Source organism: Oncorhynchus gorbuscha, linkage group LG26 (assembly GCF_021184085.1).
Source record: "Oncorhynchus gorbuscha isolate QuinsamMale2020 ecotype Even-year linkage group LG26, OgorEven_v1.0, whole genome shotgun sequence".
NCBI classification, from domain to species: domain Eukaryota; kingdom Metazoa; phylum Chordata; class Actinopteri; order Salmoniformes; family Salmonidae; genus Oncorhynchus; species Oncorhynchus gorbuscha.
Window position 1 is genome coordinate 26,894,982 of NC_060198.1, and position 25,649 is coordinate 26,920,630.

The 25,649-nt window shown below is 45.2% G+C and overlaps 1 protein-coding gene across 2 annotated transcripts in view; it reads right to left on the bottom strand.

Moving 5' to 3' along the window:
* Positions 1-819: 819 nt before the first annotated feature.
* The window catches only part of LOC124016094 (C-type mannose receptor 2-like), a 40,949-nt gene continuing 16,119 nt past the window's right edge, over positions 820-25,649 (bottom strand). Inside the window, exons 8-30 of one of the 2 annotated variants that reach the window (XM_046331619.1) lie at positions 25,262-25,416; positions 24,863-24,967; positions 23,921-23,923; positions 22,735-22,850; positions 22,458-22,606; positions 21,900-22,120; positions 20,437-20,582; positions 18,308-18,404; positions 17,925-18,054; positions 11,637-11,669; positions 11,355-11,521; positions 10,828-10,996; positions 10,584-10,726; positions 10,223-10,337; positions 9,639-9,805; positions 9,314-9,422; positions 8,877-9,115; positions 8,491-8,656; positions 8,198-8,347; positions 2,730-2,849; positions 2,250-2,429; positions 2,058-2,081; positions 820-1,883 (exon numbers count right to left, since the gene is read on the bottom strand). In XM_046331619.1, the coding sequence (XP_046187575.1) occupies positions 1,663-1,883; positions 2,058-2,081; positions 2,250-2,429; positions 2,730-2,849; positions 8,198-8,347; positions 8,491-8,656; positions 8,877-9,115; positions 9,314-9,422; positions 9,639-9,805; positions 10,223-10,337; positions 10,584-10,726; positions 10,828-10,996; positions 11,355-11,521; positions 11,637-11,669; positions 17,925-18,054; positions 18,308-18,404; positions 20,437-20,582; positions 21,900-22,120; positions 22,458-22,606; positions 22,735-22,850; positions 23,921-23,923; positions 24,863-24,967; positions 25,262-25,416 (3,125 nt within the window). In that variant the 3' untranslated portion in view covers positions 820-1,662. The remainder of the gene's footprint in view (positions 1,884-2,057; positions 2,082-2,249; positions 2,430-2,729; positions 2,850-8,197; positions 8,348-8,490; positions 8,657-8,876; positions 9,116-9,313; positions 9,423-9,638; positions 9,806-10,222; positions 10,338-10,583; positions 10,727-10,827; positions 10,997-11,354; positions 11,522-11,636; positions 11,670-17,924; positions 18,055-18,307; positions 18,405-20,436; positions 20,583-21,899; positions 22,121-22,457; positions 22,607-22,734; positions 22,851-23,920; positions 23,924-24,862; positions 24,968-25,261; positions 25,417-25,649) is intronic. The other variant, XM_046331620.1, reaches the window with a different exon arrangement.

Below are 25,649 nucleotides of genomic sequence, written 5' to 3' on the forward strand. Positions count from 1 at the left end.
GCAGCGATGAGACAAGATCAACAAAAACAAAAGTAACTGTCTAGTGAAAATCTCACTTTTTTTCCTCTGTTAACCCATAACCAAGTAATGTTGTTGACTTATCCTATACTCGTATTTGTGGTCAAAGCAGGAATTGGAGAAAAAAAATACTTCAAAAGCCCCACCTCAAACCTGTATCTCAAACAGACTGTTTAAAAAACGCTTGCTACTTCCTCATAGAAGATGATTTCATCCTCCTAAGGAGGATGTGCTGGCGGTCAGCGGTCTACTCGCATTAATATTTTTAATGACCGATATACTCCCACACCATTCTGTTGTTGGGGTACGCCCACACCATTCTGTTGTTGGGGTACGCCCACACCATTCTGTTGTTGGGGTACGCCCACACCATTCTGTTGTTGGGGTACGCCCACACCATTCTGTTGTTGGGGTACGCCCACACCATTCTGTTGTTGGGGTACGCCCACACCATTCTGTTGTTGGGGTACGCCCACACCATTCTGTTGTTGGGGTACGCCAACACCATTCTGTTGTTGGGGTACGACCACACCATTCTGTTGTTGGGGTACGCCCACACCATTCTGTTGTTGGGGTACGCCCACACCATTCTGTTGTTGGGGTACGCCCACACCATTGCAACACAGAAAAGCTGCTTTTTAACATTTTTAAGGAAAACTATTTCACTCATATTGTAATTAATTAATTATAGGTCCTATTTCATAGAAATCTGGAAACACTGGACAGTTACTTTAAGTAATAAATGTTGGCTCTTCTCGTGATGGTGGTAGAAAGTGCTAAAACAAACCCTCTAAAACCCTCTAGAATGTTACATACTGAAATATAATGACCCCATCACACTGTACCAAGACAACGAAAGACGGTATCAGTCTGTATCAACGTCAAATTTCTCTCTCTCTCCTACTGTATGTGCAGTTGTGGTGAACAGGCCAGGGACTCGTTAAAATCACTCTAAAATCACCACTCTAAAAATCACTGTCCTCTTCTCTTCCACACTGAAGTAAGTATTGCTTTCCAACCAGCCTTTGCTGACGTGTCAGTCAGAACAGAAGGAGGGGGGGGGGGGTCGGGCAACAACAAAAGCTTCACGAAAACAACCAGAATTAGAGGGAGGATTCGCTACAGATTCACTACAGCTGCACTGGACAAAAAAAACCCACACACAAACAAACCAAAAGGAAATATACAAAACAAACCTGAAGTTAACCTCAGGTAAATACTGTCATGGTCTCGATGGAAATTGTGTTGATATTTGGATGATAAGGGAAGAACTGGTGCAAAGCCTTAGTCTTTGGCTTTTGGCATCTGCCTTTTTGACTTAGGGACCAAAAACAGGAAGTGTTTGAAATGAAATGTGAAACTGACATCAGAAACATTATTGCTATACTACTAAGAAAAGCAGTTCATATTGTAATTTGCATATTATTAACCCCTTTGGAGAATGACTGTTTAAATGGAATTTGATTGGCATCTGCTGCGCTCGACACAGCACAGACCGTCAGCATCTTCAGCATCTTTTCAAACAGAACAGGGACATAAAATGTAGAAGCAGAATGCGTATCAGTCAGACAGTGGGTCAGTCAGTATTAGGTACTCCCAGGTGTCTCTTGTCCTGGGGGGAGGGGCCAGGCCTGGTTGGCTGTGCTACTCCGGCTGCTCGTTGAGCTCCATGTCAGACACCAGGATGTTCTTCTCGGCCTGTTCGGAGGGGTTGGAGTTGGTGCGGCTGTAGCGCGCCCCCTCGTAGGATCCACGGGAGCCTGCCTGGCGCCGGCGGTACAGGTAGATCACGCCTGCGATGAGGATCACCAACGCCAGGCCCGTCACCATGATCACAATCAGAGTGGGCAGGTGGTCCTCTTCAGCTGAGACAGACAGGGAGGGAGGGGGAGAAGGAGAGAAGGAGAGAAAGAGAGAGCGGGAGAGAAAGAGGGACTGTTTTTTTGTGTGTTTTTTTTACAGATTAGCATTACAGATTTAAACAAATCTAACATTTGATGACTTGAACAATCAACATGGGATATTCTATCCCTACTTACAGACTACCGCCAAAGCCTCAGCACCTGCAACGGAAAAGGTAACATTTGAGTTGTGTTGTCAGCTCAGAGATTGCTGTTTGCAGATATAAATGAAGCACAGTAGGTGGTCATACATCTTTGCTATCACTGTGTACACGTATGGCGTTGTCCATAGTGTTATTTGTCTGCGCTACAGGGTGAGGCCTTCCTTACTGCGTGGCCGTTTGCAGATGACTCCGTGTGTGTGGTTCTTGCAGGAGCCTGGTTTCCAAAGGCCTGTGTTGCTCTGGATCCAGAAGCAGGCGTTGGGAAACAGCGTGCTCAAGTTGGTGCCCTGCACCTCCCAGTTAGTGAACTTCACCTCCGCACTCTCAGACCACATCAGACTGCCCCCTGCAGGACAACACCAGGAACAACACACACACACACACAAACACACACGCTTGTCTGAAGAATATCTTGAAATATCCCTGGAGAACCCTATCACTGCTAATTTAGACTTATTGACGTGTACAAATCATGTATGTAATATATGAATGAGTATATGGATAGCATATGTCACTCTGATAAATGACTCTTCTTACAGTACACATTCGATTATATGACCTTGCAGTATATGATATTTACATGTTTTTAACAGTTGGAACCATCTGTGCATACTTTTCACTGTGTACATGCTGAGGAGCTCCTTACCTTTGGAGTTAAAGGTCATACCCAGCCAGGCTCCGTGGGCCTGCTCCTGGTAGCCCTGGATGTGCTCCCACACAAAGCCATTCTCTGTTTCATCCAGGACCGACAGCAGCTGGCCACCCACTGGAGGGGAGAGAGGGGGGTAGAGAGAGAGAGAGAGAGAGAGAGAGAGAGAGAGAGAGAGAGAGAGAGAGATAGAGCGAGAAGATCAGATAACCATATTGAGATAATTAAATGCGGTCAGGGAGGAGTTGACAGACAGAGGGAGGTGTGAAACAAGGAAAGAGAGGGATGATAAGGAAAATGAAAGTGGGAAATCATGAGATAATAAATCGAGTGCATTTCAATAATAGCTCAATGAATCACTGCTAATTTAGACGTATTGACGTGTTTGGTCATTGACGTCAGTGCTGAGCGCTGAAAGCTCTCTCCATGACTACAGCGATTGAGTGGAAAGAGCTGTAATGTACTCTGTGATCTTTTAGTGTCACAATGTGCATGTAAAGTGTCACATATAGAGACTGTTTGTAGTTATTATGGATCCCCATCAGCTATATATAGAGATGGTATTTGTATTTATTATGGATCCCCATTAGCTATATATAGAGACGGTATTTGTATTTATTATGGATCCCCGTTAGCGGCTGCCAAGGAAACAGCTACTCTTCCTGGGGTCCGGAAAAATTAAGGCAGTTATACAATTTAAAAAACATTACAATACATTCATAACAGATTTCACAACACACTAAGTGTGTGCCCTCAGGCCCCTACAACACTACCACATATCTACAACACAAAATCCATGTGTATGTGTGTGTATAGTGCGCATGTTATCATCTGAGTGTATGCATGTGTCTGTGCCTATGTTTGTGTTGCTTCACAGTCCCCACTGTTTCATAAGGTGTATTTTGTATCTGTTTTTAAAATCTGATTCTACTGCTTGCATCAGTTACCTGATGTGGAATAGAGTTCCATGTAGTCATGGCTCTATGAAGTACTGTGCACCTCCCATAGTCTGTTCTGTGAAGAGTGTGAAGAGACCTCTGGTGGTATGTCTTATGGGGTGTGCATGTGTGTCTCAGGGCTCCCGCCGAGTGACGCAGCGGTCCAAGGCACTGCATCTCATTGCGAGAGGCGTCACTACAGACCTTGGTTCGATTCCAGGCTCTATCACAACCGGCCGTGATTGGGAGTCCCATAGGGCGGCACACAATTGGCCCAGCGTCATCCAGGTTAGGGTTTGGCCTGGGTAGGCTGTCATTGTAAATAAGAATTTGTCTAGTTGCCTAGTTAAATAAAGATGAAATCAAATAAAAGGTCTGAGCTGTGTGCTAGTCGTTTAAACAGTCAACTCTGGACTCTAGGTCACCAGGCTGCTCGTTAGGGCGCACACCTGTCACCAGCGTTACGCGCATAATGACACTCACCTGGACTCCATCACCTCCTTGATCACCTGCCCTTTATATGTCCCTCCCTTTGGTTTCTTCCCCAGTCGTCATTGTTGATGTTTCATGTCGGTGCGCTGTTTGTGTTTCTTGTTTTGTTAATTAAATGTATCCACTCCCTGAACTTGCTTCCTGACTCTCAGAATACATTGTTACAGAATGACGACTCAACAAAGGAGTGTTTTGTTTTTGTGTTGGAGGTGATGTCGGTTCCGGGTATTGGAGCCGGAGCTACCTGCCTCAGCCGGTTCGATAGCCTCCCCTGCCTAAGCTGGGTGAACAGGTTCCTGTACCTCAACCGAGGCAACCGGGAGGTCTCAACCGGTTTGTCAGGTTTCTGCGCTGAGCCGGAGGCTACCGGTCCGATCCGGATCCCCGGGATCATCCCTTCCGTTGGCATCCTGCGGTCGGAGCCGAACGCGCCGGGGCGGGGGTACTGTTACGTATGCTCTCTCTCCAACGCTCTAGGTCGTCATGCTCCCGTGCCTCAGCCAGATCGTCAGGTTCCCGCGCCTTAGCAGAGGTGACCGTTCCGCTCCTGATCCCCGGGATTGTCATCTTGGTCGGCGTCCTGCGGCTGGCGCCGCGCATCGGGGAGTGGGTCCTGTCACGTGTGCTCCCCCTCTGGCCTCTAGGTCACCAGGCTGCTCGTTAGGGTGCACACCTGTCACCAGCATTACGAGCAAAATGACACTCACCTGGACTCCATCACCTCCTTGATCACCTGCCCTTTATATGTCACTCCCTTTGGTTTCTTCCCCAGTCGTCATTGTTGCTGTTTCATGTCGGTGCGCTGTTTGTGTTTCTTGTTTTGTTAATTAAATGTATTCACTCCCTGAACTTGCTTCCTGACTCTCCGCACATATCGTTACGTTTCAACATGTCAATACCTCTCTCAAATGCAAGTAGTGATGAAGTCAATCTCTCCTCCACTTTGCGCCAGGAGAGATTGACATGCATATCCAAGGACCAGTTGTGCTGCCCTGTTCTGAGCCAATTGCAATTTTCCTAAGTCCCTCTTTGCGGCACCTGACCACATGACTGAACAGTAGTCAACGTGCGACAAAACTAGAGTCTGTAGGACCTGCCTTGTTGATAGTGCTGTTAAGGTAGAGCAACGGTTTATTATTGACAGACTTCTCCAAATCTTTGCTACTGTTGTAAAAAATGTGTTTTGACCATGACAGTTTACAACGCAGGGTTACTCCAAGCAGCTTAGTTACCTCAACTTGCAATTTCCACATTATTTATTACAAGTTTTAGTTGAGGTTTAGGGTTTAGTGAATGATCTGTCCCAAATACAGTGCTTATAGTTAAATATTTAGGACTAACTTATTAATTCCCACCCATTCTGAAACTAATTGCAGCTCTTAAGTATTGCAGTCATTTCAGCCGCTGTAGTAGCTGACGTGTATAGTGTTGAGTCATCCGTATACAAACACACACACTGGCTTTACTTAAAACCAGTGGCATGTTATTAGTAAAGATTGAAAAAAGGGGCCTAGACAGCTGCCCTGGGGAATTCCTGATTCTACTTGGATTATGTGGGAGAGGCTTCCATTAAATAACACCCCTGTGTTCTGTTAAACAGGTAACTCTTTATCCACATTATAGCAGGGGATGTAAAGCCATAACACATACATTTTTCCAGCAGCAGACTATGATCTATCATGTCAAAAGTCGCACTGTGTTAGCGCTGTGCTTGTTGAATGTCCTTCCCTATAAGTGTGCTGAAAGTCTGTTGTCAGTTTGTTTACTGTAAAGTAGCATTGTATCTTGTCAAACACAATTTTTCCATGAGTTTACTAAGGGTTGGTAACAGGCTGATTGGTCGGCTATTTGAGCCAGTAAAGGGGGCTTTGCTATTCTTAGGTAGCGGAATGACTTTTGCTTCCCTCCAGGCCTGAGGGAACACACTTTCTAGTAGGCTTAAATTGAAGATATGGCAAATGGGAGTGGCAATATCATCCGCTATTATCCTCAGTAATTTTCCATCCAAGTTGTCAGACCCTGGCGGTGTGTCATTGTTGATAGACAACAATCATTTTTTCACCTCTTCCCCACACTCACTTTACAGAATTCAAAATTACCATTCTTGTCTTTCATAATTTGGTCAGATATACTTGGATGTGTAGTGTCAGCATTTGTTGCTGGCATGTCATGCCTAAGTTTGCTAATCTTGCCAATTTAAAAAATCATTAAAGTAGTTGGCAATATCAGTCCGTTTTGTGAGGAATGAGCCATCTGATTCAATAAATGATGGAGCTGAGTTTGCCCTTTTCCCAAAATTTCATTGAAGGTGCTCCAAAGCAATTTACTATAATTCGTTATGTAATTTATCTTTGTTTCATAGTGTAGTTTCTTCTTTTTATTCAGTTTAGTCACATGATTTCTCAATTTGCAGTACGTTTGCCAATCGGTTGTGCAGCCAGACTTATTTGCCATTCATTTAGCCTCATCCCTCTTCAACCATACATTTTTTCAAATCCTCATCGATCCACGGGGATTTAACAGTTTTTACAGTCGTTTTCTTAATGGGTGCATGCTTATTAGTAACTGGGATAAGCAATTTCATAAATGTATCAAGTGCAACGTCTGTTTGCTCCTCATTACACACCATGGACCAACAAATATTCTTTACATCAACAACACAAGAATCACTACAAAAGTTATTGTATGACCTCTTATACACTACATTAGGCCCGGCCTTTGGAACTTTGGTTTTCCTAGATATGGCTACTATATTGTGATCACTACATCCAATGGATTTGAATACTACTTTCAAACACATTTCTCCAGCATTAGTAAAGATGTGATCAATAAATGTTGATGATTTCATTCTACCCTGGTAGGTTGACTGATAACCTGAACCTGGTTACAGTTTGAAGCTTTTTCTTGAGTGGGTAGTCAAGAAGCCAGTCAATATTTAAATCACCCAGAAAATATACCTCTGTTGATATCACATACATTATCAAGCATTTCAGCCGTTATCCAGATACTGACTGTTGGCACTTAGTGGTGTATAGCAGCTTCCCACAAGAATGGTCTTTAGGTGAGGCAGATGAACCTGTACCTATATTACTTCAACAGTATTCAACATTATGTCCTCTCTAATCTTTACAGGAATGTGGCTCTGAAAATAAGCAGCAACCCAGAGCAGAGACAGAAGGTTGCAGGGGTCAACTTCAAAATCGTAGGGGAAGGAGTAGGAGTAGACACAGCGGCTGCAGACAAAAGTACCCCCAGTAACCAAGGTGCAGGAAGTTCAGAATCCAGGGCAGATAAACTACTTGTTGTTTTTAATACGCTCCGGGCCTCTCGTTGGGAGTGTAGACTGTTTTACGGGAGGCCGCTGTCTTTGGTTCCACGGCTCGAGACATGCGACCATCGTTGAATGCCATGCTCCTCTTGCTGTGCTCCTTCGACTCCGCTATCAGAAGGGGGAGGGGAGGCAGGAGATTGCTCCCCTGGTGAAGAACTCCTGGCAACACCGGCCAGTCGGATAACGACAAACGACAAGGCGGAGATGCATCCAACAAGGCCGAACGCCGTCCAGCCACCGGCAAGGTAAACATTCCGTTTTCTCTAGTTTTTTACGTAGGCTGGCGACCTGGATAATCAAGGAAGCCATCTCAAGCCTATAATCCTCAGCAGCTCCTACAGGGCTGGCACCGTTCATTCACTTCTCCGGACAAAAGGGCCCCATTGGAAAACTCATCTGGGACTAACTCTGTTAGCTTGATGGCTAGCAGCTTTCAAGCAGACTTTAACCTGTCAGTTAAGCGGGATTTCAAGACAAGAAATAGTGGTCCTTGCTGCTAAAGTCGAAACCACGGAATCCACTGTTGTGCGTCCAAAATGGCATCCTATTCTCTATAGGGCTCTGATCAAAAGTAGTGTACTACATACGGAAAAGGGTGCCATTTGGGACACACTCAATCTGCATGTATAGAGACTAAGGAGTGTCTGGCTGACTAAGGGCGTATCTGGACTGTGTGATTGACAGTTGACAGAGTGTCTCCTTACCCTTCCTGCAGGAGGAGTGGGCGTCGGTCTGCAGCCGGAGGCTCTGCAGGTTGAAGGAGTAGCAGTGGTTCCTGAAAGGCACCCAGGCCCAGTCACCCAGAGAGTGAGGGCACTGTCCTGGGAAACTCCACTTGTGCACCAAAGCCTCTTCTGCTGTGTGTGTGGAGGGAGGGAGAGGAGAGAGAGAGAGAGAGAGAGAGAGAGGAGGAGGACAGGGCTTACACACTATATACACACATGTTCATATATTGTATTAGGGCACACAACACAAACATGCACACACACACACACACCTGTATTAATCTGACAGATGACAGCATCCAGTTTAGCGTCACAGGGGGTCATAGTCCACTGCCCCACCGTGGTCATGTGACCACATCCAGACAGTGTATTAGGCTCCCCATCCCGCCAGGCAGTGTAAATCAGGTCCTCCTCACCCAACCAGCTGAAGTGCCGTCCCTGAGTGTGGAACAGAGGAGGAGTTAATCCTAAATCTTACCTCATTGGTCAATCTAGTTAAATCAATTTTTAAAGATCTGATTATATCAATGTAATATTGATTTGTAGTGATACAATTATATCACCCTACATGTTACCATGTTGTTGTATCAAAACAAACCAATTAAGGATCTCGTAGATGTGCATTACTCCTTCCAGCTTGTCATGACCAGGGCCTCACCCCATAGTTGTAAAGGCCTATCCATGCTGGGAGGTGTAGGCTGTTCATCAGCAGGGTGAGGTAAGCCTGTTGGTAGGGGTCTCTCACTGAAGCCAACGTCCCGTTCAGAGACTCGCACACATGCAGCGCTCCCATCCAGTCCAGACGCTTCTTCACTATGCGGTACGACACCCCACCCAGGTCCAGGGCTCCGGACAGGGAGGAGGGCAGGAGGGCAGCGCCAGGGGGCAGAGCTGGGTCTAAGGAGACAAAGTTAAATCAGTATATAAAGGAAACACAACTGTTTAATATATCAGGTATGTTTTTCAGTAGGTACAGTACTATGTAATAGATTCACACAGGAATGCTTGTCTGTTACACAATTCACTGGTTAGTTATGTTATGCACTGTTGAATTGCGAGTGGCTGTGCCGTTTGGAGTTGTGACATGTCCTGTACCTTGTTTCTTCTGGCAGATGTAGCCATGTTTCTCCATCTCACAGGCCCGGGATGCCCACATGCCCGTATTTTTAGCTGGGTTCCCATGGATCATCACCACACAGTTCCCCTGTCAGGTGACAATGGCGAACATTGGACATGACAAAGACTGAACCCACGGACCAAATATGCGTCCCAAATGGCACCATATTACATATATAGTGAACTACTTTTGACTAGTACCCTGGTTCTGAAGTAGTGCACTATGTGGGGAATAGGGTGCCATTTGGGATGCCACCAAAGACTGGATTAATACAGAAAAAGATTAGACCAGGGTGGTATGTACCGGACTCTTGTTGTGGAGTGGTCCACTGTTGTCCAGGGGTTCTCCAGAGGCCCAGTTGGTGTAGCTGAGGAGTCCAGGACGAGCCCACTGGAAGTGGCCTTTAGAGTCAGACGTGAGCCCCACCCACAGGTCAAAACTCACGTTGGACAGCAGAGTGGTGACAAAGGCTGTGGGAGACAGCATGCATGATGTTATTCAGTGCTTCCCAAACTTTTTCAATCATGCCCCTCTTTCATCATTGGGGACCTGGGACAAGTTACAAAAAGCTCTCTAAGGTCTGCAATGACTGACATGACAAGAGCAAAACTGCTGATGCACTCCCCAATTTCGAAACTTTCAAGAGTAAGTTGAAAGCCCGACTGAGTTCCTCAAAAAGTATGTTTTCGTGTATGTTCATCTCCCCCTACCTCTCCGCCCCCCCTCTGCCGACAGCCCGACAGTTTGGGAACCACTGATGTTAATGGATGGTGTATTTGTGTGTTTGCCCTTGTGTGGGTATGTGAAACCGTGCGTGTGTTTGTTTGCTCGTGTGTGCGTGCGTGTGTGAGTGCGTGAGTGCGTGTGTCAGTTGAGTATAAAACTACCTTGCTCCACGTGATTGGGCACCACAGCCAAGGCTCCTCCCTGTGACTCACACATGAGCCTGGCTCCTGACCATGTGGCCCTCCGGCTCTCCTCATGACCAAACACCTTATAACACTACACACACACACAGGAAGGTCAGGGGTCAGGTCAGGAAGGACCATCATGCTCTCACACGTAACATAACCCAGGAGAAACCAGTACCTCGGGTGAGAGGTCTGTTTGAGATCTAGCGTGAGATCTGATAACAACTGAGAGGCTAAAACGGAAGAGCAAATCAACACATAACACCGTGATGTCACATTCATATAACTGTCACATCTTTATCAGCACAGTAGAAACTACATAACCCAGGAGCCCTACCTTGTGTAGGAAGGGGCCCCAGCCATCAGGGCAGCCCGCGGGGGGCAGGGGGGTGGAGGGTGTGGGTGGGATAGTGCCTGTGACATTCACTCTCTTACAGATGTAGGGCAAGTCTGAGTGGCATTTCTGATCTGCCCACTCCGCTGTAGAACGTTTTAGAATTAAATATTAAATATTGTTGCAAAAAAAACACACAAAATATGCTATTTACGGGACGAACATTACAGCATCCCACAACCCTCACCTTTGCTGACTGACATGTGGACACACTTGCGGTCGCGGCTGAGTGGGTGTGGCCTACTGAGAGCCCAGGACACATAGTTGAGCACAGAGTGGTCTGACCAGTGGAAACGGCCATCGTTCTCATACGTATGAAGCCCCACCCACCAGTGGTCCCCCTCTACCTTGGTCATCTGCAGGTGAGAAAACACACGTGACCTCTAGCCACACACACTTGACCTCCAGTGACATGCAACGATGTACAGTACAGCAAAGGCTATTGGCTTGGATAAAACAACACGTGGTGGCTGGTACCTTTTGTAGAGTTATGAAAGTGCCCACGTGGATGTTTAATTTCTGTCACGTTCTTCATGAACATGAAGTAGCTATAAAAGGGTTATAACTTTTTTATTTACAAAGGTTTATAAAGGTTATGTAGCGCACCTTCTGCACTATGTCAACCAGGAAGGCCTCCTTTCTCAGCAGTGGATGTGTTACTTTATGAAGGGTGATAAAGTTGTAGTAATGTTCATAAAAGCTTGTGTGTGGTACCTTGTGCAGTGTGTTGGCAAGGAAAACCTCCTCTGCAGAAGAGTGGATGGAAGCCAGAGAAGCACCGAACCAGGAGCAGATCCTCTGGGCTTGGTCCCACGTAGACCGGTGGTCAAAGAACTTATACTCTGCCTCCTGGAAGCCCACCCACTCACTGGCAGTGGGGGCTGGGGTGATGAAGAGAAATAGGAGAAAGAAAAGAGAAGTTGGTGCTAGTGGGTTATGACGGAAGACTATAAAAAATAACAGAGACAATGAGAGGAGTGTGGTTTTTAAACTGACCTTCAGTGGGGTTTGGATCCTTATCAACTTTTCCTGAAAACACAAAACAAAAAGTGGTCTGAATTCATCATTCAGAACAAATGCATAACACTAGTGCTGAGTGATTCATGTTTTTTGAGGTCGTTTCGGTTTCGGGTAGATTATTAATAAATAATTACTGTTTTCGATTTCAGTTTCGGTCATTTTTTAACAGATTAAATGCATTATGAAATAATGAATGACATGTCAAATATTTTTGAGTGTTTTAATGGAAATTCCAAAACTATAAATTGTGGAACATTCAATTGCCAAAACGTTGAAAATATTCCATTGTCTTGTCAGGTCCACATTGGGTAGACATCAATAGAAAAGTAGGAAATGACTATGAAATAATATAATATTTCAGGTGTGTACGGTGCATTCAGAAAGTATTCAGACCCCTTCACTTTATCCACATTTTGTTACGTTACAGCCTTATTCTAAAATAGATCAAATACATGTGTTTCCTCATCAATCTACACACAATAGCCCATAATGACGAAACGAAACAGGTTTTAAGAAATACAGAAATACCTTATTTACACAAGTATTCAGACTCTTTGCTATGAGACTCGAAATTGAGCTCAGGTGCATCCTGTTTCCATTGATCATCCTTGAGATGTTTCTACAACTTGATTGGAGTCCACCTGTGGTAAATTCAATTGATTGGACATGATTTGTAAAGGCACACACCTGTCTATATAAGGTCCCACAGTTGACAGTGCATGTCAGAGCAAAAACCAAGCCATGAGGTCGAAGGAATTGTCCATATTTTGGCCTTATTTTGGACCGAGGGTGAAACCTCTCGCTTTGCCTCTTCTTCTCTGATCCTGTCTTTGTCCGAGTCAGAAAAAACTGGCGCAGTGGATTATGTTCATTGTAGTTAATTACCACGTTTTTTTTGTGTTGAACTAGGTTGAATATGTGACTCTGTGATGGAAATGTTATACTTGTGCTATTGTCTCTACCAATTCCTATGTTGCATGTTTGCGCTTTTCTGTAAACTAATGCCTGTGTTCATGCGAGTGACTGACTGAACGAATCCTCACTATCAATCGCTGCAATTAGGCTGTACGACCAGACCTTTGTTTTGAGAATGAAAGATATCTTAGTTTCAAGGTCTCAGCTTAGCGAGAAGAAGCGTTGTGAGGTGTTGGTATGTCACATGTTATGAACCAGTATTGGTCGGTCGAATGAATGAAACAAAACGGTAATGAGGAATGAATTATGCTAAATCATGCAAATATAACTTGTCTGTGTAAAGCCATTATATAAGACAACTGCTGGGACTGCCCCAGCAGAGCTTCTGACAGACATTCACTATGGTGCATTAGGTTTGTTGGAACCTCTCCAGCACAGTGTCAATAAACAACGAATCTTTTCAAATTGACTTTGAGTGTCCCTGTGTAAGAATTTCCACAACATCTCATTTCAGGAAACGAGGCGAATGATGCGCGTCAGACATTTGAACGTAAACATACATTTCCATATCAAAAGGCGTTTCTTTTAGCAGAAATGCCTTCTGGAACATGTGAACCTTTATGTGCCTTAATAAGAAACTTGTTTCCTATCTGTAAATACGAATACAATTGTTAATTTACGAGCCTATTTGTTTTAGACACGGAAAAGACAGGAATCTTCCGGCTAGCCACAATTGACTGAGATAATGGATGGGCTGGACATGCCGAGATTTCGGATTGGTCTGCCATGTAGCAGGCTTTTGTCTATAGTCGTGGCCAAAAGTTCTAAGAATGACACAAGTATTAATTTCCACAAAGTCTGCTGCTTCAGTGTCTTTAGATATTTTTGTCAGATGTTACTATGGAATACTGAAGTATAATTACAAGCATTTTATATGTGTCAAAAGCTTTTATTGACAATTAAATGAAGTTGATGCAAAGAGTCAATATTTGCAGTATTGACCCTTCTTTTTCAAGACCTCTGCAATCCGCCCTGGCATGCTGTCAATTAACTTCTGGGTCACATCCTGACTGATGGCAGCCCATTGTTGCATAATCAATGCTTGGAGTTTGTCAGAATTTGTGGGTTTTTGTTTGTCCACCAGCCTCTTGAGGATTGATCACAAGTTCTCAATGCGATTAAGGTTTAGGGAGTTTCCTCGCCATTGACCCAAAATATTGATGTTTTGTTCCCCGAGACACTTAGTTATCACTTTTGCCTTATGGCAAGGTGCTCCATCATGCTGGAAAAGGCATTGTTCGTCACCAAACTGTTCCTGGGTGGTTGGGAGAAGTTGCTCTCGGAGGATGTGTTGGTACCATTCTTTATTCATGGCTGTGTTCTTAGGAAAAAATTGTGAGTGAGCCCACTCTCTTGGCTGAGAAGCAACCACACACATGAATGGTCTCAGGATGCTTTACTGTTGGCATGACACAGGACTGATGGTAGCGCTCACCTTGTCTTCTCCGGACAAGCTTTTTTTCCGGATGCCCCAAACAATCGGAAAGGGGATTCATCAGAGAAAATGACTTTACCCCAGTCCTCAGCAGTCCAATCCCTGTACCTTTTTGCAGAATATCAGTGTGTCCCTGATGTTTTTCCTGGAGAGAAGTGGCTTCTTTGCTGCCCTACTTGACACCAGGACATCCTCCAAAAGTCTTCGCCTCATTGTGCATGCAGATGCACTCACACCTGCCTGCTGTCATTCCTGAGCAAGCTCTGTACTGGTGGTGCCCCGATCCTGCAGCTGAATAAACTTTAGGAGACTGTCCTGGCGCTTGCTGGACTTTCTTGGACACCCTGAAGCCTTCTTCACAATAATTGAACTGCTCTCCTTGAAGTTCTTGATGATCCGATAAATGGTTGATTTAGGTGAAATCTTACTGGCAGCAATATCCTTGCCTGTGAAGCCCTTTTTGTGCAAAGCAATGATGATGGCACGTGTTTGCTTGCACGTAACCATGGTTGACAGAGGAAGAACAATGATTCCAAGCACTACCCTCCATTTGAAGCTTCCAGTCTGTTATTTGAACTCAATCAGCATGACAGAGGGATCTACAGCCTTGTCCTCGTCAACTCTCACACCTGTGTTAATGAGAGAATCACTGGCATGATGTCAGCTGGTCCTTTTGTGGCAGGGCTGAAATGCAGTGGAAATGTTTTTGGGGGATTCAGTTCAGTTGCATGGCAAATAGGGACTTTGCAATTAATTGCAATTCATCCAATCACTCTTCATAACATTCTGGAGTATATGCAAATTGCCATCATACAAACTGAGGCAGCAGACTTTGTGAAAATGTATATTTGTGTCATTCTCAACTTTTGGCCATGGCTGTATATTATGAGCTGCTCAGTATATGTAGATAATCCTTTTTAACGCAGCTTTTTTGAAAGATATCACGAAAAACTGCAAAAGTGTTGCCAATGCTCGCCACTTTCAAGATGAAGCGAGTTTTGAAATCAGTGGAATGTCCGGTGGAAGCAGAGTATGATAGCTAAGGAGATGGAGAAAATTCTGCCTTTCAAATATGCGGAGGGAGTCAAAAAGGGATACAGAAGGCTGTTGTATAAAACACCTGTCTCTGGATTACTTCTTCAAACTAAGGACAACCATGGCATCTGTAACAGGGAGGGAGAAGCGTTCATCCATGTATACAGATAAGAGAGTCTAGCTTGCTACATTTTCAGATATTATATGTTTCTCTAATTTTGTCATAAAGTTGTTTTCATTGCAAGTTGAAGCGCACTGTTAGCTAGCTAACTAACATTAGCTGGATGGCTCACTAGCTAACACTACGTGTATGATCTGTGTAGTAATATTATTTGTATCTCAGAGCCATTTGCATGGCTAGTTATACAGCCTAATGTGAACTAGCTAGCTATCTTTAAACCTAGTTGTTTAGCGTTCGCTACCTGCAGATTCATGCATGGTAGTAACATTATGAGTTGGGATTATGGTTCTTTATTTAGCTAGCTAGCTACATGTCTACTCAACTATACAAGTAACCATTTCACTGTACTGTTTACACTTTCTGTATCCTGTGCATGTAACAAATAAACTTTTATACAGTGTGTGTTTACCAGAGACGGTACTGTGAGAACAACATGACCTGCACCAATGTCAAATTAGTATATAATCTTAGGCCAACAAGACAGTGTCAAAGTTCTAAAATTCTCAGGTAGAATGTCCTGCTTTTATTTGTGACCATAAGCTATTTTCTGTCATTAGCTCACCATTAACTTGTAAATAATGATCTTGTTTTTAGTTATTTTCCTGTAATAATGAATACAAATTAACTAACGTTGTCAGCTATATGATATGGTCATTATTTGAACTGGTTAGCTAGCTAACTTAACATTATCTAGCTAGCTAACAACCTAGAAACAAACCAACACATTGTTTAGAAAGTTGCTTTTAGTTGCCTGGTTTGCTAGATTGACATATACTAAATTCCTTTTTAAGCAGATGGGTTTAATGGTGTTAAAATAGACAATCTATGCTATTTTAGACCAGCAGGCTGCTCATTTTTGTGTTCAATAGAATATTAATGATGACACTGCAACAACTGTCTACAGACATGTCGATAGAAGTAGTATAAACCAGCCGTTAGTCTTGAAATCTTTGGTTGTTTAGTGCACTACCGTACTCACTCTGTTTAGCACATGGCCTCACATGTGAATCCTGAAAGAGATGGATGGGGCTAAGGCTTAAGAGGGTGTGAACAATGCTGAATGTGTGTAGATAAAGAAGAGCTCTCCAGTAGGTGTACCAAAACATTCAAGGAACATTTTCTCAAAAGTGGTGTTACAAGGATATCAACTTCCAAAGCAGAATTACTTTTCTATTGTTCCTCAACTGTAGCCAGTGCTTAATTTGAGCCGGATTCTTCTGGAACAGGATCCGGGACCTCGCTTTTTGGACTATTTTGATCCCGAACCAATTTGTCCTTATACGGTAAAAAATTGCAATGTAAAAATTTGAAAAAAAAGCAATCAAAGTTAATTCTCCTGCCCCCACAAAAGAACGTGGTGCAACATTGTAACCTACTCTATGTGTGAGACGAACGGGTGGTGGCTGTGTGAGAAGCATGCCTGTATCTCTTACTCTCTTACTCTCTTACTTTCTTATTTGTCAGTGAACAAGCAGCATGCAGATAAAACAGACAAATATGAGGGAAAACAGAGGTTGGAAAGCAAATGGCTCCTGCTGAAAAGAGAAGACTTATGTTGCAGGCTACCAACATATTTGATGAACTTCCAAATATTGTCTTACAAAGTAAAACAAGCGAGAGAGAGGCTTTTGACCTAGGTTGTTTTTATTGATCTCAGATTCACATTTGTGCTTTATTAAAAATATTCTGCCAACATCTCCAGTCACTTAGAATTGCATGAAATGTGTTTATAAAAGGCCACATTCTTCCCGGACCCTAGGATACAAAAATGTTCCCCAATGTGTGCATCTTGTGTAAGTGCCTCTACTCTACTGCTCTATGTCACCACGCAAATGCAATGATATGCATGCGATGCTTTACTATAAAGGTACCGCAGAACCTCAGAACGTCTCAACCCCTCTCTCGTGCTCCCTTTTTCTTCCAGAACCTCAGAACGTCTCAACCCCCCTCTCGTGCTCCCTTTTTCTTCCAGAACCTCAGAACGTCTCAACCTCCCTCTCGTGCTCCCTTTTTCTTCCAGAACCTCAGAACGTCTCAACCCCCCTCTCGTGCTCCCTTTTTCTTCCAGAACCTCAGAACGTCTCAACCCCCCTCTCGTGCTCCCTTTTTCTTCCAGAACCTCCCGAGTTACAAATTAAGCACTGACTGTAGTGTTAGACATCAAATGTTCTAGCTCCGAGTCTCTTACTTTTATCCAATGTATTAAAAAAAACACCATTGCAAATGTTGCGACATAAGACCGAATCGAGCCGGTCGGTCACATATTTGCTTAATGAAAACTACAACTCCCTTCAACATCCCACATAGTAAATGACTGGATTTCTCTCCTGAAGTATTTGATTTCTCTCCAGAGAAACGGCGCATTAGGCTCACCCCCCCCCCCCCCAAAACAAACAAAATGGTATTCAAGTAATTGAACCGACGTCGGACAATTAGTTGTTTAATAACCGATATAAACATTTTGGGGGGTTATTCGCTCAGCACTACATAACACAGACTTGAATGTTCAAAATGAAAGCTTTCAGGCAACAACAAGGGCCCCTTGTGTCAGCGTGTCTCTATAGTGTCTGTCTACAGCAGTAGCACTCCTTTGTGACTGTATCAGTGTCTATGTGTGGTTCCGTTGTCTTGCTGTTACCTTTGGGGATCTTGCAGATCCAGTCCAGTTCAGCGTCACAGCGCATGGCCAGCCAGGTCATGGTGCCCAGATCTGCTGCTGCACACTGACGGACGTTGTAGTAGTAACGCCCAAAGTTCTGGTACGTATACTGACATGCAGAGGAAGATGGGTTAGAGGACGTTACAAAATTAGATTGAAAAGTAGGTAGCTATATCTCTAAGCTTTGAGGTACACGTATATGGTGCAAGAGGCTGTATGATGTTGCAGCTGGGCTGTAGCTATCGGTAAATCAAGGTCGCTGGGTCAATAATAGATAGTGCTGTGGTTTGGCTGCTCGAATTAGGTCCATGCTGTGATGTAATGCTGTGGCTGGATGACGGGACGGTGATGCTGTGACTCACGGCCAGTCCATCGCTCCACTTCCAGCTACCGTTGTCCATGGGGTTCCTGCGGTTCAGGCCGATCCAGAACCAGCGCTGCTCATGGTCCTCTGACTCCCTGTGGACCATCATCATCATCAACATCATCAGCAGCAGCAGCAGCAGAGTCGTCGGCATCATCATTATTGTCATTGGGATCATCAGGAGCAGCAGCATCATCATTACTATCATCATCACCATCATCAGCATCATAGTCTTCACCATTATATATATATACAGTGGGGCAAAAAAGTATTAAGCCAGCCACCAATTGTGCAAGTTCTCCCACTTAAAAAGATTAGAGAGGCCTGTAATTTTCATCATAGGTACACTTCAACTATGACAGACAAAATGAGGGAAAAAATCCAGAAAATCACATTGTAGGATTTTTAATGAATTTATTTGCAAATTATGGTGGAAAATAAGTATTTGGTCTATAACAAAAGTTTATCTCAATACTTTGTGATATACCCTTTGTTGGCAATGACAGAGGTCAAATGTTTTCTGTAAGTCTTCACAAGGTTTTCACACACTGTTGCTGGTATTTTGGCCCATTCCTCCATGCAGATCTCCTCTAGAGCAGTGATGTTTTGGGGCTGTTGCTGGGCAACACAGACTGTCAACTCCCTCCAAAGATTTTCTATGGGGTTGAGATCTGGAGACTGGCTAGGCCACTCCAGGACCTTGAAATGCTTCTTACGAAGCCACTCCTTCGTTGCCCGGGCGGTGTGTTTGGGATCATTGTCATGCTGAAAGACCCAGCCATGTTTAATCTTCAATGCCCTTGCTGATGGAAGGAGGTTTTCACTCAAACTCTCACGATACATGGCCCCATTTATTCTTTCCTTTACACGGATCAGTCGTCCTGGTCCCTTTGCAGAAAAACAGCCCCAAAGCATGATGTTTCCACCCCCATGCTTCACAGTAGGCATTCTTTGTCCTCCAAACACGACGAGTTGAGTTTTTACCAAAAAGTTAGATTTTGGTTTCATCTGACCATATGACATTCTCCCAATCTTCTTCTGGATCATCCAAATGCTCTCTAGCAAACTTCAGACGGGCCTGGACATGTACTGGCTTAAGCAGGGGGACATGTCTGGGACTGCAGGATTTTAGTTCCTGGCGGCGTAGTGTGTTACTGATGGTAGGCTTTGTTACTTTGATCCCAGCTCTCTGCAGGTCATTCACTAGATCCCCTCGTGTGGTTCTGGGATTTTTGCTGACCATTTTTGTGATCATTTTGACCCCACGGGGTGAGATCTTGCGTGGAGCCCCAGATCAAGGGAGATTATCAGTGGTCTTGTATGTTTTCCATTTCCTAATAATTGCTACCACAGTTGATTTCTTCAAACCAAGCTGCTTACCTATTGCAGATTCAGTCTTCCCAGCCTGGTGCAGGTCTACAGTTTTGTTTCTGGTGTCCTTTGACAGCTCTTTGGTCTTGGCCATAATGGAGTTTGGAGTGTGACTGTTTGAGGTTGTGGACAGGTGTCTTTTATACTGATAACAAGTTCAAACAGGTGCCATTAATACAGGTAATGAGTGGAGGACAGAGGAGCCTCTTAAAGAAGAAGTTACATGTCTGTGAGAGCCAGAAAATTCATAAAAAATCCTATAATGTGATTTTCTGGATTTTCTTTTCTCATTTTGTCTGTCATAGATGAAGTGTACCTGTGATGAAAATTACAGGCCTCTCTCATCTTTTTAAGTGGGAGAACTTGCACAATTGGTGGCTGACTAAATACTTTTTTGCCCCACTGTATAATCTGTCACTGTGCCCTTGAGCCAGGTACTTATTGCTCCAGGGGTGCTGTACAATGGTGACCCTGCCCGTGACCCACTCCCTGCGGGTATCTCAGGGGAGTTGGGATATGCAAAAAACACATTTCCATTACACACTGTGTGTAACAGGACAAATATAAGCACTCCCCAAAAAATCGTATTATATTTATTATTATCATCCTCATCATTACATCCACATTCCCTCTTTAAATTACAAACCCATCCCCTTTTCAAATAAGAACAACATTCTCCCTCCATCAAGTCTAGGCCCTGTAATAGAGAACCTTTCATTACAACCCATGCATGATCAAGGTGGAGTGTCCACCCACCCAAAGGCTTCGTGTAGTATCTGCAGTATGAAGTGCTCCTCCTCTGGGCCACTGACACTCAGCAGGTTGGCTCCATGGTGTCTCTGACAGGCTAGGTGGGCCTGCAGCCAGCTCAGCTTCTGGTCCATCTGGGCTGAGTCAAACACCTGGGATACACACACATGCAGGCAGGCACGCGCATACACACACACACACACGCAGGCAGGCAGGCAGGCAGGCAGGCAGGCAGGCAGGCAGGCAGGCAGGCAGGCAGGCAGGCAGGCAGGCAGGCAGGCAGGCAGGCAGGCAGGCAGGCAGGCAGGCACGCGCACGCGCAGGCAGGCAGGCAGGCAGGCAGGCAGGCAGGCAGGCAGGCAGGCAGGCAGGCAGGCAGGCAGGCAGGCAGGCAGGCAGGCAGGCAGGCACGCACACGCACAGGCAGGCACACACACACACACACACACACACACACACACACACACACACACACACACACAGAGGCGTTAGAGGCAAATAAATGGTATCTATATTGACTAAACTAATACATATCCTTAAAATATACACTACCGTTCAAAAGTTTGGGGTCACTTAGAAATGTCCTTGTTTTTGAAAGAAAACCACGTTTTTTTGTCCATTAAAATAACATCAAATTGATCAGAAATACAGTGTAGACATGGTTAATGTTGTAAAGGACTTTTAGCTGGAAACGGCTGATACTTTATGGAATATCTACATAAGCATAAAGAGGCCCATTATCAGTAACCATCACTCCTGTGTTCCAATGGCACGTTGTGTTAGCTAATCCAAGTTTAGCATTTTAAAAGGCTAATTGATAATGAGAAAACCCTTTTGCAATCATGTTAGCACAGTTGAAAAGTGTTGTTCTAATTAAAGAAGCAATAAAACTGGCCTTCTTTAGACTAGTTCCGTATCTGGAGGATCAGCATTTGTGGGTTCGATTACAGGCTCAAAATGGCCAGAAACAAATAACTTTCTTCTGAAACTCGTCAGTCTATTATTGTTCTAAGAAATGAAGGCTATTCCATGCGAGAAATTGCCAAGAAACTGAAGATCTCGTACAATGCTGTGCACTAATCCCTTCACAGAACAGCACAAACTGGCCCTAACCAGAATAGAAAGAGTGGGAGGCCCCGGTGCACAACAGAGCAAAAGGACAAATACCTTAAAGTGTCTAGTTTGAGGAACAAATGCCTCACAAGTCCTCAAATGGCAGCTTCATTAAATAGTACCCGCAGAACACCAGTCTCAACGTCAACAGTGAAGAGGCAACTCCGGGATGCTGGCCTTCTAGGCAGAGTTGTAAAGAAAAAAACCTTATCTTAGACTGACCAATAAAAAGAAAAGATTAAGATGGGCAAAAGAACACAGACACTGGACAAAGGAACTCTGCCTAGAAGGCCAGCATCCTGGAGTCGCCTCTTCACTGTGTAGTAATATCAAGCAGTGGTAAAGGTGTAGGATACCTTGTAGCAGTGGTGCAGCTTGCCGTTTGTCTTCCACCCGTTGGGGCAGGATCCAGTGAGGCTGGGGGTGGGGAGCGGGGTGGGGGGCTCAGGGCTGAGGGACGTGTCCTGGTTCAGTCTACAGATGAACTTGGCCCGGGCCGACGCACAGTCCTTCACCTCCCATAGGCCTGTGGCGTAGCCCGTCTCCATGGTTACACAGCCCCCTTTGATGTTTCCTCCTGACAGAGGAGAGGGGGGAGAGAGTGGTCCATGTTACGTAGTTGCATGAGTCTGGGTCTGGGAGTAACTGACTGACTGGCACACCAGTGGGGATGGTAGAGATCGTGGCAAAAAGATGGTCTTGAAAACGGCAAACAAATCACCTGATTAAGTCATTGGCAATTTATCCACAATGAATACTCAAGAGATAAGTGTTTATACCGTATCTAGTTTTGACTTTGCTCTGGGCATATGGCATACAGCACAAGACAGGTGCCCTGAAGACTAGTACAAGACCAACATGTCCGTCATGATGGCTCTGTGGACAGATAGAGAGACAGAGGTCCATGTCCCCACCTGGCTGGTCTCTGTTCCAGTTGGTATAGGCCACTTCATCCCCGCTGAGCCAGCGGAATTTCCCGGGGCTTTTCTGGTCAAGCAGGGCTATCCAGAATGAATCCCCAGAACGGCCAAACACCAGACTGTTGACAAATGCCTGCTCAAACCTACAACAACGCACATGGAAAAGGATCGGGGGTCAGGGGTTACCCTAGGTGTGTGTGTTTGTGTCTGTGCGTGCTTGCTTGCATACGTGCATGAGTGTATGTACAGGTACGCATGTGTGTGTGCGTACCTATTGGTGATGGTGATGAGGGTTGCTCCGCTGCCAGCGCAGGCCTTCCTGCCCTCCTCGAAGGTCACCTGCTCCTCTCCCACCCAGTAGCAGGCCGGACTGTGCCATCTCCAGCCCTGGCGAGAGAGAGAGAGAGAGAGAGAGAGAGAGAGAGAGAGAGAGAGAGAGAGAGAGAGAGAGAGAGAGAGAGAGAGAGAGGTGAAAGGTTGAGGAGGTGTAGAAATTACAACTATCCAAAGAGATATATATACGTCCAGAGACTTGCATGAAAACACAACCAGATGAGATGGTAACGTATAAGCATAAAGTACTATAAACCACACACGGCTAACAAGGAGAGGGCAATTATTTTTCCCCTACTTATAAAACCGGGACAGGACAGAACAAGTCCAGGCTCAGAGCTACGCTCTCTCTCCACCGCTCTCTCTCTCTCGCTCTCTCTCCAACACACAAAAAGGTCACAAGGGTTTGAGTGTGTAGTCGTGTAAATGTGTGTGTTGAAGTGAGTGTGTATGTGAGAGAGGGAGAGAGGGAAGTGGAGAGAGTCACTTTGTGTGATTCAGTCCAACTTCAGGCTTTTGCACAACTGCACTTGGCAGGGAGGGAGAAACCTCAGACTTCCAGCTGGTGAGCAGCCCTCCTCTATACGAGAATCATACTGGAGAGGCAGATGCGCATGTTATCTATTTCTCTCTCTCTCCTGTCACATGACCCACAATGCAACACTCTCTGGGGCTCTGGAGTGTTACAGTTCCCTGAGCCAACGAGCTATGGATCATATAGACCCTATTGTTCCGACAGAACCGCAGAACCATTAAGTCAGTATCTTGGTTTTCTCACACTTTCTCTTCAGATGTTGAGTTAACTCAACAACAAAAAAGCAAGCATTAAATCATACAAAATCACACAATGCAGTCAACTCCACCGAGAAGTTGGCCAAGCAGGAGCCAAGCTAACAGCAGTAACTCATTTGCCATGAGGCATTAGCTGGGCTATCCATCATGTCTGGTGAGGGAGGGAGAGAGTACATAAACACTAAATTACTGAAGCATCAGGATCAAACAGCAATACCTCTGCCCGAGTAAACGTTTTTAACCCTTTAAACGGGAGGAGAGGGTTGAAATATAGCAGGAGAGGAGAGCACACAACCACGGGGGAAACTAGTCAAAGATAAGAAGAGAATTACAGTCTGTGAAATTGCAGAGAGAGACAGAGAGACACAGAGACAGAGACAGAGACAGAGACAGAGACAGAGACAGAGAGAGAGAGAGAGAGAGAGAGAGAGAGAGAGAGAGAGAGAGAGAGAGAGAGAGAGAGAGATGGGTTTACCAGATGTGAGACCTGTGGATATAGTTCATTTGTGTGTGGGTATTTTTTGTGAATGTGAACACATTTGTGGGGTTGTCTGGGGGTTGTCTGGCTGATCTCCCTGGCCCCCGAGGGAGTGATTCAGAGCAAATACAGACTGGGGCGGGAGGGGAGGTGGCGTGTGGTCAGAGGGCAGAGGGGCGGAAGGTGGAGGGGGCGGAGGGGTGCACAGGGAAGGGGAGAAGAGTGTGAGGGGGTGCACTCAAATATGTACCATCTGCATTCAGAGTGCCAGTGCTGACTGTCTGCATCTGGAGATAGAACAGTGTGACGCTGCTAGAACTGTGAATAGAGCGTTTCTAGGCAGACAGAGAGAGAGAGATAAAGATAAAGGGAAGCAGAGTAAGGATGGCGGGGAGCGACAGATCAGACAGAATAAGAAAGATACAATAGATACAGGAGGGGAATAACAGATGGAATTGTTTGCCTTCAGCAAGCACACTAATGAGTGGGGGAGTAAGAGGAAGGAGTGAGAGAAAGAGAGAGAGAGAGAGAGAGAGAGAGAGAGAGAGAGAGAGAGAGAGAGAGAGAGAGAGAGAGAGAGAGAGAGAGAGAGAGAGAGAGAGAGAGAGAGAGAGAGAGAGAGAGAGAGAGAGAGAGAGAGAGAGAGAGAGAAAAGAGAGTGAGAGAGAGAGAAGGTGTGAGAGAGAAAGAAAGTAGAGAGAGAGGGGGGAAGGAAAAACAGAGGAGAGGGAAAGGGAGAGGGAAAAACAGAACGTAGAGAGAGGGAAATAAAAAAAGGGACTACAGTAAATCTTACTGGTTTGCACCCGTGGTCCTGTGCCTGTCCGTCAGTCTTCTGGGCTGCTTTCTTACAGATGGACGGCAGGGTCTGGTTACAGGGACTGTCATTCCAGCGGCCTTCCTGCACACACACACACACACACACACACACACACACACACACACACACACACACACACACACACACACACACACACACACACACACACACACACACACACACACACACACACACACACACACACACACACACACACACACACACACACACACACACACACACAGAGAAAGAGAGAGGGCACAGCTGCAGAGTATAAACAATAGTTTTCTGTCGGCCTTGTTGGCAGTGAGAACACAATGCTGTGAGATGACGAAGGATCCAGGCTTTAGGCGTCAAAGGCCAAGGGTCACTCACGGGTCCCCAGATGGTGACACAGTCCTCGGGGGTGTTTTGGAAGTTGTTGGGCTCAAAGGGATGCCAGTAAGTGAAGATGACGGGCGTGTGGTCTGTCCACTGGAAGTCCATCTGCATAGCCGTGTCATGGAGACCAATCCACAGCTCCTCCACATCTGACACACAGAGATATGATGATAACTATCACAGAGCAGGGAGGAGGAGACACTATGGCAAGCACATTAGGACAGAAACAAGATGGGAGAAGCAGTGAGTGGATTGGAGTATTAGACAGTCTGCAACAAATATGCTCCTAAGGGGTTCTTCGGCTGTCCCCATAGGAGAATCCTTTTTGGTTCTAGGTACAACCCTTATGGGTTCCATGTAGAGCCCTCCGTGGAAAGGGTTC